The following is a 12,379-nucleotide window of genomic DNA, read 5'->3' on the forward strand; positions in this document are numbered from 1 at the left end:
AATTGGCTGTTATAAACGCGAAATACATGATATTGTACAGGAAAAAGGGTTTACAGCGTATATGGACTGTGTCTGCCGACTTTGTAGGCTCCAGATCGTTGATGAGGATCACATACGACACTGCATCTCCTTTCCAGAAAGCCAGGATCTACCTGGAAGACTCATCAATATCAGGTTGCCGCCCAAGCAACTGTGACATCGCGCTTCTACGTGCCAAGACTCTTGACTTGACTGACTCTTAACATATTCCATGAGCACTCTAATTATACTTTTCATATTTGTCTTTGTAAGACGTACAATTTACCAATTTACATTACATTATTTATCTTTCATAATTTTGTACAGATAGCTTAGGTTTTTAAAACCTAAAGATGCACAAAATTGTGCGATAACGTTTGTTTGAATTTAGAATTTTAACGCATTAACAAAATATTTAGATGTAAATTTTTAAAACGCTGAATTAACTTACATATTAGCATGAACTTAGCAACAAAACGACATTTTAAAAATAAAAAAGTTGAAAACTCTGAAGTTTTTGACTAAATGAATAAAATTGTTACATAATAGTTGTTAAATTTTAATAGTAAATGTGAAGTGTTGATTGGTTAATTTTTTTATGTTTTGAAATAATGAAGTGTATGACTTTTTTTATGATCTTTGATCATTTTGAGCAGATAGATTTGGTTTTTAAAACCTGAAGATGGACAAAAATGTGCGAAAACGTTTGTTTGAGTTTACAATTTTAACGCATTCTCAAATGAACGATTAACACTGTTAATCGTCCCAAACATTAAATTTTCCCACTGAACTGTTCCAATAGAAATACGATGATGACATGAATTTCAGGTCATTCTGGTCGAATTTCACCTCTGGGTTTGAAGTTGTGACTGCGAGATCGTCGGATACTTTTTAATGTTGACGCTAGAAGTACCATGATTTTGTGGCAAAGACGAGGAAATAGCCAGATTGTTTTATCTTATCAAGTATGAGATTTCGCCGTGCTGCGATTTCCGCTGTCCACTGAGGATACGTTTTTGTGTTGTAAACAAAGCTTGGTGGGGTTTTATTAGAAGTTTTTATTAACTACCCATGTTGACTGAAATGCTATCTATTAATGAATATTGACTTGAATGTCCCACCGCATCACTGTATCGAACACAAGAATTTATTAACTTACAGACAACAAAGTTCAGATCTGCACTGTTTATGAACACTAAAATTATCTCAAAAAATTTTTGTTTGTGTAAATCTGTTTTTCTCTGTTTGCGTAAATCAAGGCTTTGTTTCTTAATCTGGCAACTATGGTTTTAAGAAAAAAAAACTTCAAAATTAAACATTTTGTCTTCTGGTGTTTCATGATTTCAAGTTGTGATCCGTAACGCAGTTTGTCATAATCATCATTTTTAGAATCACTTTTGACCTTTTGCCTCTGCGTTTCCCTCGAAGCCTTTAAGGGCATTTTTGTTATTTTGATAAAAGTTTCAGACTGCAGATGGCAGTTTATTCATCTCTAGTTCTCCTCTGGTTGTGATGAGGAGTTTCACATCTACCTTTCTCATACACCATGAATGGGAGGCAGTGGTTAAAGCAGTGCTTCAAAAGTACCCAAACTCGCAAAATGATCGCGTCGAGTCAATTGATACCTTAGCTGTTCAAAATGCTTTTGAAAGTCAGCTCGAACGAATGGATAAATCCGAAAGTTTATTTATTTATAGACTAATGGGAACCAAATGGAATGTTCCCGGCTGGATATTAAGATTTGCTGGAATCAACAGAGACGCATTGGTTCACGAAGCATTTGGCGTTTTTCCTCAGCGGAAAATATTTACTCATGTGTCAGAGAATGTTTCATTTTCGAGCATTATCAAAATAAAAGAAATGCTAGTGTACTCTCAACTTCCAAATGATACCTCGAAAACTGAACTGAGCCAAACCTTTTCCGTCGAATTGCCTCACATTCCTGGTGGTTTAACCGAATACTTCGAAAAAATGATTCTCGATTCGAACCAGAAGAACATCCATAAAGGCCGCAGGGGACTTCTTGAAGTTATAAAGAGACTCGAAACCGAAGAATCTTGAAAGTAATTTCACCCAAAAATAAAGTAGAGTTATTTTTGGGACTGAACGCATTCCTTTTTAAGTTTCTTATTGTTTTTGAAATATGTGTTTTTTTCACAAAAATTATATAGATTTTTTGATACCTACAAACGAAATGAAACTATTGAAATTAAAATGTTTTGCTCTACTTCAAAAGCTATTATTCAATCGACCATATCTTACAATATTTTTGATACCCTTGCTATGAGCATGCGTGTTGCAACGTGGTAGCTAGAATTTTTTGCGTTCGAATTTTTATTTTTATGATGCTTCTCCTGAGAGATGCTCGTCTAATTGCATCAATTCGCTGCTAAGTCTTTTTTAAAATCTTCTTTGGCCAAATTTCAAACAGTTCTTATAATCGCATGTTTAATTGTTTTTTGAAATAATTGCATTCTTTTGATCGTATTTGTTCCGACCATTGAACTTTGTCTCCGCCGCTGTTGTAGTTAGCATTGTCGGCTTGTTACCGCTACTTAACTTTTTCGATGCAAACGTAAAATTCAGTTGTTTTATTTGGCAAATCGGTTACAAGACTTTTTTCCCGTAAGCAACTTTTCGTACACATTTCTCAGATAATTTGAAGTTGCCTTATTAGTTAACCTTAGAAACTTCGAGACATTTTCCCACTTGGCATAAAGGTAACGCAGAAATATGAAGTGTCGGAGATTCGTTTTTCTGCTTATGTTTTGTCGGCTGAGTTGCACATCGGGGATTTTTTTGTGCTGTCAGCATTTTCTGGCTTTTTTTCTGTCATCTGTAAAATAAATACTTCTTCGTGGTTTATTTTCATGGTTTTTCCGTTTTCTTTTTTCGCTTGAAAGCTTTGTTCCGCCTAAATGCTAACTGGTTATTTTTGTCGGCCGAGTTACCTTATTTTGTTCCGGTAGTTTTTGTTGCAAGGTTTCAAAATTTTAAAATTCAATTGCTCAAAATTTTTTTAATGACAACAATTTTATGGCATTTGTTTTGTTTTCGGATCACTTGATTTCTTTCCACTTGTCTTTGGCTTAGGTGCCGCTTGATAAGTACTAAATTCTTAAAATATCAATGGTTGTGTTTTCCGACTGTTTTTTTAAAATATTTCAGTTTCCATTTTTTCATTTCGTATCATTTTCTATTCGCTAGCTTGGAATGATGCGCTTGCGTTTTATCGCGAGTGGTGCGAAGCTCCGCTTTGCCGCTGTGTAAAAATTATTGTTTATTCCAGAAAAATTGATACAAAAATATGAAAATGTTGGTAGATTTAGTTTGTCTCGACATTCACATTTTCACAAACTTGTTTTTGACCGAGCGTCTTTCGTCTCATTATCTGTCAGCTAGTTTTTTGTGCTATGTTTGTGTTGTAATGCAAGTTTTCAGCTTTGGGTTGTCGACTTAAACCCTATGCTTGTCGACTTTTAGTTTCCGAATTGAGCATAACAGCTTGCATTCAATATGTATAAAGCATCAGGGGACACTATATGAGCAGTACATTTTGGTTGATTTTCAGCTTCTTGGTTTTCCGCCTCATGTCGTCTTTTCTACCTAATTATTTGTTTCCTACAAATTTTTAGATTTATGTTTAAGGTCGATAAGATTCTGGCTCATATTTTAGAATGCTTATAATCAACCTCGCAAGAAACTCCTCAAATAAAGTCAGTTAAAATTAATCATGAAAATTCTTCCTATTTTCGTTTTTCTAGTTCCTTTTTTAGTTTTTTCTTCGTTCGATGTCATCTTCGCTATTTCTTCAGCGTCATGCTGCTTTAAACCTATACTTTTTGGATCGCAAGTGGTGCAAAGCTCAGCTTTGTCTCTGTGTTAGTTTTTCGAGGACAATAAGTTTTGTATGCTCGACAACAGTTGTCTTCGGTAAATGAATAACAAACAGAACTACCTTAAAAAACTTCAGAAAAAAATAAAACAAAGGTTTTTGCAGAATGAATTTTTGATTGTTGAAAATTTTTTCATCGGTAAGGAAACGCTGGATAAAACTTCCAAAATTTTTTTCCGCACTGAAATAAGTTTGTTTCCACCACTCAACTGAAAATAGTTGGGATATTTGGGAATAGTTGGGATCGTATTGGTTCTGACCATTCAAAATTCTGTCTCGGGTGTTTTTGTTTTTTTTAATCGTTTTTACGGAAAATTAGGTACTGCCTAAAAATCGGAATGGGTCGAGTGATTCACTATGTTAAACCCCTTTCAGTCATGAATCGCAAAACATGTCTTAGTGTTGATAAAAATCGTTTTATATTTTTTTGAGTTTTAGTCTAATTTCGAGGTTAAGTCTAATTTCGAAATTAAAATTTTTCATACAAGTAGTGAAAAACTTAGTTCAACTACGGAAAAACTAGTTTAGGAAGTTGCGTTTAGTGCTTCCTTGGCACTGAAAAATATTTAAAAAATTAATCCGCAAAAAAACTTATTTTTTCTTGAGTTTTATAGGTGTTTTTTATTTTATGATTTTTTGAATACAGCGGTTGTCGAGTATGTCTATTTTTTAAATTTTTATAGGCGTACAGTTTTCTCATACCACGCACAAAAATGACTCCTATTTGAAAACATTTTTTGTTCCATTTTCATGAATTTGGTCGGAACATTATATGCTACTTGCACAGCAACCGGCTATCCTTGTTTTTAGTATGTCTATAATGCTTTGGTTTTCTTTGCATGGCCTTTTAGGAATTGAGTCACAGATTTTATGATGCGTGTTTCTAGCGTTCGTTGTTTCTCCATCGCATGTTGTGCCAACCTCATTCGCCTGTGTAAATTTTGTGTAAATTTACTGCTTCAGGTTTTTGTGATGATATTCTTAGTTGTCTGTTGAATTCACACCAACAGGCGAATAGCAATATGTCAGAATCTGAAATCCGTAGAAGAGCAACCGGGAGTGGAGAGTCGGCCGACGGAGCACATAAAGCAGCTGAGGAAAATGAAATCACACCAGAGGAGTTTCAAAATTATGACAAGCAAGAAGCACCGAAACCTGCTCCTAGTACTGAAGATACAATAGAAAACAGTGAAATTATGCAGAACATTCCAAAAAAGTACAGAAACTACTGGATCCGATTTGTTGTCACGTGGATCTTAATAGGCGCTTTCGCAGTTATTGTGTATGGAGGAGCCATTCCGTTGTCAATTCTGATTTTGGCAGTTCAGCTAATATGCTTTAATGAGATCATCACAATAGGATACAAAGTGTACAGGACTTACAACCTGCCCTGGTTCAGAACCCTCTCCTGGTACTTTCTCTTCACGTTCAACTACTACTTGTACGGAGACTTCTTGTCAAACTTCTTCAAATATTATCTCATGAAAAGGGTGAGGGAAAATCCACGTTTTTTATCCAATTAAAATATATGTTTTTATAATTGTGATTTGAGAACACCTGCCTGATTTTAAGTTTATTTACTGATTCTTTCAGCCAAATGTGAGTAAAGTCAAATTATGAATATTGTCTACTCAATACAATTAGATTGCTTTCTCATCTGTTTTGCGCTCATCCTAACTGCTAATTCCATTGACGGGATCTATCCCAATCTAAATTTGATTTCCTCTCAATGTGGCAGATCTTTTAGGCGATTGGAACGAATGTTTTGTAAAGATTGAATCTTGGTAATTTGTTTGGGACTATTGCAGTGTCATAATATCTTCCATTTAATTATCTGATGAAGTTTCAAATCTGTTTCACTACATGCCGATCATGCTCTGTGGGTGAGAGGGAGATATAGATTGATTGTAAATGGATGTGCTGTTGAACTGTTTAGAGTGTGCTCAACACCCTTCTATCTGCAATCCTGTCCAAGCACAGCTTCGTCTCCTACTGCTTCTACTTGACTGGTGAGAAGGAAGCAAATCTATCATATCGCAACTTTCAAACATCAAATAAATCCCCCATATGAACTCCCTTATTCAAGCTCCGGGTTTTTGTGCTGACCAAATGAACACTCCCCATAAAATCCCCTCCCTTTAGGGGAAGAGATTTATAAATTAGCCAGTAATGGGGGGTTTGATCTGATTGATCACTTGGTAGTTTTAGGGCGAAGGTGTGCACATGTTTTCTTTAAACCTCGTTTTTAAAGCTTCAGAAATAGTTGAGAATCCGCTTGAAAATGACGTGTTTTATGTTTTTATTGATGGCAAAGAAAAGCTAAACTAACAAAATCGTTCTCTAGCAAAAACTAACAAAAGGTGTCAATTCGTTCTCTATTTCTTGGCCTTATTCTAGCATTCGTGTGGTTCATCCTGTCGCTTCGCCAGGGCTCCTACTTCAGCCAGTTCACCATGTTCGGCTTCACACACCTCGTCCTCCTGGTCATCACCACACAGTCCCACCTGATAGTGAGCAACCTATTCAGTGGCATGATCTGGTTCCTACTTCCCGTCTGCTGTGTCATCTGCAATGACATCATGGCCTACATGTTCGGATTCTTCCTTGGCAGGACCAAACTCATAGCGGTCAGTCATCTTGAACATGTTTAAGAGTAATGAACGTAGTGAGTACTCTTATATAGGTCTTGATTTTTTTTTTGAGGAAGTCATAAACTTTGTGCACGCTCTATTTTGATTTTTCGCGGTTTGACTTGTGATTTCTTTTTAAGTTCAGTGCATTTCCATTGTTAAAAGGAAAACAAATTCCACTATCGAACAGCAAAAGTCTAAAGGTCAAGAGATACGTGATCGACTTATTATCTCGAAACTGGAAATTAATTATCAGATTTCCCAGCGAAATAAAAATTTTACGTATTGATCCAGGACACCTTGCGTTCAGTTATTTTTTCCAACTGTCATTTGGCTGTGTTCTTTTTATTGAATCTCTGTTGATGAAGTTGTGTGCTATTTGATTCAGTGAATTACTGCGCTTCGATGACTCAAAGTCACTCGACCGAAAATCAAAAGACTTTGTACATATATTTTTTTCTGAAACGAGTTATTATGTACTTGCTTGCCGATTTAGTTGAAACGTTGTTTGTTATTTCATAAGCTTAAATTGATACCAATCGTTTTTTGTTGGCTTATGAGTATATGCAATAAGACATCTGTTTTCAGCTTTCGCCGAAGAAGACGTGGGAGGGCTTCATTGGAGGTGCATTCTCAACAGTGTTGCTGGCAGTTGCGGTAGGACAAAACCAATTGAAATTCATTTAAAACTTCGGAAGAACTGGAAGTTTTTTCATCATTGACATGTTTCAGATGGCTCAATGGCTCTGCGCGTATGACTCCATGGTGTGCCCAGTCTCGGTAAGCGCCTGGTGGTTTTTTACGATATTGCAGAATCAAGTTGAAGACCATCTGAAAAAAAAACAGCTTACTCTCGAGAGAAAAGAACTGCAATTGTGTCCCTGTTAAAGACGTACATGCATTTTTCAAGATTATTTTTTGAATGAACGAAATATGTTGAGTTTTCAAAAGAATGTCTAATTCGAGGTTATTTGTATCACGCTCGATGATAGTTAAATAAGGTTACTTTGCTTGTTTTTTTGAACGTTAGCAACTAAGAATCTGAGGAGTTTTATTTCTGTTTCAGTTGAACGAGACGACACACGAGATCTCCTACGAATGTGAGCGACACTACGTGTTCACTCTTCAAGAGTACGACATCTCTAATATTCCGCTGCTGAATGTCATCACCAAGAGACACTCCCTCCTCCTCTTCCCCTTTCTGGGCCACACCCTCATTATATCCCTGTTCGTGTCCATCGTGGGCCCCTTTGGAGGCTTCTTCGCTAGTGGCTTCAAAAGGGCATTCAAGGTCAAGGACTTTGGAGATGTGCTGCCGGGACATGGAGGACTCATGGACAGGTTAGACAAAAAACTGGCTAATGTTTATCAGGTTGTACTCAGAATTTAAAAATGAATAAAAAAATATAGAGGATATAATTCATTGCAAAAGTAACAAAAACCATCTTGTGTAAGCTCAGCTTATTCGTACCTGAAAACAGGAAGCGTTGATGCTTAAGCTAAAACCATTTGATTTAAAAATCTATCTTTTTGTGACCATTCACTAACATTTTTTTTTGAGAATTGTTTTGTATTTTTATGTAATTCATGCGATCAGTATGTTAAAAACGGGTCCGAAGACGAGTTTGACTTTACAACTAGTGTGCGCACGACTAAATTTACGAATCATTGTTTTTACACAAGCCAGTCCGATTTCAGTTTCAGTGTTTATTTCACCAAGTTTAAAATAAACATCCCAATAGTGGGATGCTGCCAGGGTTGTTCCAGAGGTTGCGAGTTTAACCTCCAATGATGAATGCTCAAATCCTTTTAGTGTACGCGATTTTTTCGATTTTTTTAAAGAAAACTTCTGAAAACTCAAAATACAAAAATTGCGAATGTTGCCTCCAATTATAACTGCTCGGATCATTGTAGTTTTCGAGATATGAAGTTTTTTATATATATTTTTTTAATTTTCAGAAAATTTGGATTTAAAAATATTCAGAATGTGTGAAAATCCTAACATTGTAGTTAAGTAATGCAAGGGTACTTTCAGAAAATCAAAATTGCAAATTTTGCGTCCAAATGTGCCTGCTCAAATGCTCTTAGTTTCCGAGATGTGACGTTTGTTATTTTTTTTTAAAAATTTGTTCAAAGAAGTTAGATATAAAAATATGAAATTCGTATCTCTATAGTTAGACTCTGTCAGGGTACTCCAAGGAGTTGCAAATTTTATCTCCAAGTTTGAATCCTCAAATCTTTGTAGTTTTCGAGATATGACGTTTTTTGTGATTTTTTCAAAAATTTTACGAAAATTTAATTAATTTTTTTTCTTCATAATTTGAAATTCCCAACCCTGTACTTGTGGGCTCTCAGAGTACTCTCAAGTGATGCGAATGTTGCCTCCAAAAATGACTGCTCAAATCGATGTAGTTTTCGAGATATGACGTTTTTTGTGATTTTTTCAAAAATTTTCCGAAAATTTAATTAATTATTTTTCTTCATAATTTGAAATTCCCAACCCTGTACTTGTGGGCTCTCAGAGTATTCTCAAGTGATGCGAATGTTGCCTCCAAAAATGACTTTGTAGTTTTTGAGATAAGACGTTTTTTGTGATTTTTTCAAAAAAAAATTTCAGAACAAATTTAAATTTTTTTTCTCCAAATTTTGAATTTCTTGGCCCTGTAGTTGGGAGCTGTCAGAGTGCTCTCAGTGGTTACGAATCTGGCCTCTAAATAAGACTCCTTAAGTTTTGAAGTTTTCGAGACATGGTGTTTATGGTTTTTCAAAAAAGTTTTCTCCTAGTTTGAAAATCCCAACGCTGTAGTTGGGTACTGTGAGAGTACTCTCAGGAGTTGCAAATCATGCGTCCAAATGCGATTGCTCAATTGCTTTGGTGTCCGCGATGTGGCGTTTTTTAAGTCCTTTCAAAAGTTTCAACGAACTTACATTTAAAAAACTTCACAAAACTTCATGGATTTTCAAAATTAGAATTAAATAATTTTGCAGAAAAAACGCTTTTGCAAAATTTGAAATTACCAACCCTGTTAATGGGTTCTACTAGAGTACTTTTCAAAGGATGCAGATCTTATTTCCAATATTTGCAGTTTTTTTATGAGTTCTTTTAAATTTGAAGCACCGGAGGTGAGTTACACGCTAATCATATTTAAGCCTAATTAAGCATAAGCATTTTAATAGAAGGTGTTAATGCTTATTTTTGGCTAGTGTTAGTTCCTGTCTGAAAAAAAAAACAGTTCCTATGAAAATGTTTAGGGTTTATTAATTTTTCTTGTTTGTTTGTGACGCTTAGGAAATTTTTTGTTCATTTCGCAGAAATATCATTTTTTCTTTAAAACGACAGAATTTTTTTTTTTTTAAATGGAACCAATCGACATAGTGGCTGCTCTTCCATTTTTTTTTAAAAATGGAACCAATCGACAAAGTGGCTGCTCTTCCAAAACTAACCTGCTAATTCTGAGGTTAGTCCTTAATTAAAGTTAACAGTGTTCTTAGATTTTCTCTGCGTAATCTGTTTCACCCGATTTTTTTTGTAGAAATGCCGATATGGACTTCGGGTAAATCCTTTTTTAAATATTTTACTTTTTTTTAGAAGTTTCATCACTATTCTCAAAAATTACTAGCTAAATATAATAATAAGGCTTCAATCGAAAAGTCAGGGCGTAAACCATGCAGAGAAAGTTTGTGGATTTAGGAAATTTCATAGTTTTGATTTTTTCGATCGTTTTTTGGAATCTTTTTCATTTTTTGGAAAACTACTCAGCAAATTCTGACATAAAGAATTCAATAGAGAGAGAGCGAATATTAATTTTCTTTAAATAGTCAGCTTTTTTTTCACTCGAACAGAGAAATAACAATGGTGTTGCGTAAAGTCCATTTTTTGCAATCATCAGGTCGGGGATGCAAATCCGGAACATTGAAATAGTTATATTTTTTGCTCGAATTTTTGCTGCTTTATTGCTGGCTAGTGTTAGTAAAATTACAAGCGCCCGTGGAGTAGATGTGAGAACGTGATACTCCTAATCTCGAAATTGATATTCGAAGTTTTTTCTCCAGGTGTATTTTTAATCTTTTCCTTATTTTAATTTGTTTTGCCTGTTTAGAGCTCTTTTTTGCATTTTCCTCGCTTGTGTTTGCGAAGCGCAGCTTCGCCACTGTGTCTAATAGTATTGTGATGATGCTAGTGGTGGTGGCGATACTGGTGATCGTGATTGTGATGTCTTCGCTCTTGATCTTAACTGAAGTTAATCGATCGAATAGTCAATTAATTCATATGACAAGTAGAAAGTGTCGCATTTGGCCTGTGTGGGTCTTTGATGCTTGTAATGTTATTTGCCGAGTAAACAATTAAATGAGTCAAATTATTCGTTCTTTAGAAACAAAATTTTCACCGCTGTTCCTTTTCATGTTCGAAAATATTCAGGTGCCAAAGCATCTGTTACTGTTTCAAATGATTCACTGTTTCAAGTGTAGTGAACAATTGAAAATGAACTGTTCATCAAATGGCAAAAAGTCACAGATATTTAAGAAATCCACCCCTTTAAAGTTTCATTAAGAGCTGAGTTGGAATTGGTTGAAGTTTCCTTGTAATAAATTTCATGTCCTTCTGAATTTGGATCAAACATGTTCTCTTGTGTAGATTCGACTGTCAGCTGCTGGCTGGATCCTTTGTGTACGTCTACATCCGTAACTTCATCGGCACCAACGGACAGTACAATCTGCACAACCTGGCAGTCAGTCTAAGCGACTCAGACCAACTCAAGCTCTACTCGTTCCTCCAGAACGAACTACTCGACAAACAGCTTCTCTGTGGACTCCAAATATGCGAACCAATTCCCCATACGGGATCCTAGCCGTCAGCTCACTAAGCCGAAGTATTATCTCATGAAGTTGCAATCAATCGTCTTGTGATGACAGTGACAGGAGATGACAGTTATTCTGTTTTTGAGTTGTATTCAATTTTCCCCAGTTAGATGTAGATTTGAAATCAATTTCGAAATAATCGCTGTTATAAACTGTGGTGTATAGTTTAATACTACCTAGATGCAATCTTCTACTGTATATCAAATTGTAGTGCTATAAATTTTGAAAAGAACAATTATTATATGAAGCGAAACGAAACAGCTGGCAAAAAAGCGTAAAACGAAAGCTAATTGGTGTTGAAAGTATATGTACTTGTTGTTTCCCACAATTTCAAAAACGGACCAACTCAACTACATAGCTGGAGTTTTTTAACCCTCGCGATAAGCAAGGGTATTGCAATCGGGTACTAGAACTTTTTCCCCCGTAAATAACTTAAGACACGGGATCTTAACTTCAAGAGGATTTTTCTGACATGCTCAATTCCTTAAAAATGAAACTTTGCAATTTTACCATGTCTGATTTTGATTTTTTCGTTTGTTTTTGTATACTCAAACAGTTTCAGTTAATGTTTATCGACTTAGTTAACTTATTTTGCGTAATTTCGAGGGCAAAATAAATCGGTTTGGGGTTATGTGTTTCAGGTTTGGATGGGTCGTAAAAGCGTTAATCGTACCACATTTTTTATGACATCAGTTTTGTTGTCGGCTAAACAGGCTTCGACCTTAAGTTTAATTTCCATTTTTAAAGGTTGTTTATGAACTTCATCCGATACAAATAAAAAGTTTCTGTTGCTGTAATTTTTCAACTTTTTTAAGTTATTTTTTCAAGTAATTTTTCCATCATAATTTTTCCGATTTTTTTTACTTGTCCTTTTTTCATTCACTTTTTTGTAGCACAATGTGTGTTTTGCATCGCAAGTGTTGCGAAGCTCCGCTTCGCCTCTGTGTTAATTTAATTGGCTCCAACCAGCTAGTGA

At 35.3% G+C, this 12,379-nt stretch overlaps 2 protein-coding genes across 2 annotated transcripts in view; both read left to right on the top strand.

The window, feature by feature from the left end:
- The window catches only part of LOC134846382 (ATPase inhibitor, mitochondrial-like), a 181,162-nt gene that overhangs the window by 17,658 nt on the left and 151,125 nt on the right, over positions 1-12,379 (top strand). The gene's annotated exons all lie outside the window — the stretch shown is intronic.
- Positions 4,881-11,635, top strand: LOC134845571 (phosphatidate cytidylyltransferase, photoreceptor-specific-like). The gene is made up of 7 exons (XM_063862518.1): positions 4,881-5,403; positions 5,850-5,922; positions 6,311-6,540; positions 7,132-7,200; positions 7,276-7,323; positions 7,610-7,884; positions 11,180-11,635. The coding sequence occupies exons 1-7, from the start codon at positions 4,936-4,938 to the stop codon at positions 11,391-11,393; spliced, it is 1,377 nt and encodes a 458-aa protein (XP_063718588.1). The 5' UTR covers positions 4,881-4,935; the 3' UTR covers positions 11,394-11,635.

Source organism: Symsagittifera roscoffensis, chromosome 5 (assembly GCF_963678635.1).
Source record: "Symsagittifera roscoffensis chromosome 5, txSymRosc1.1, whole genome shotgun sequence".
Taxonomy (NCBI): Eukaryota; Metazoa; Xenacoelomorpha; order Acoela; family Convolutidae; genus Symsagittifera; species Symsagittifera roscoffensis.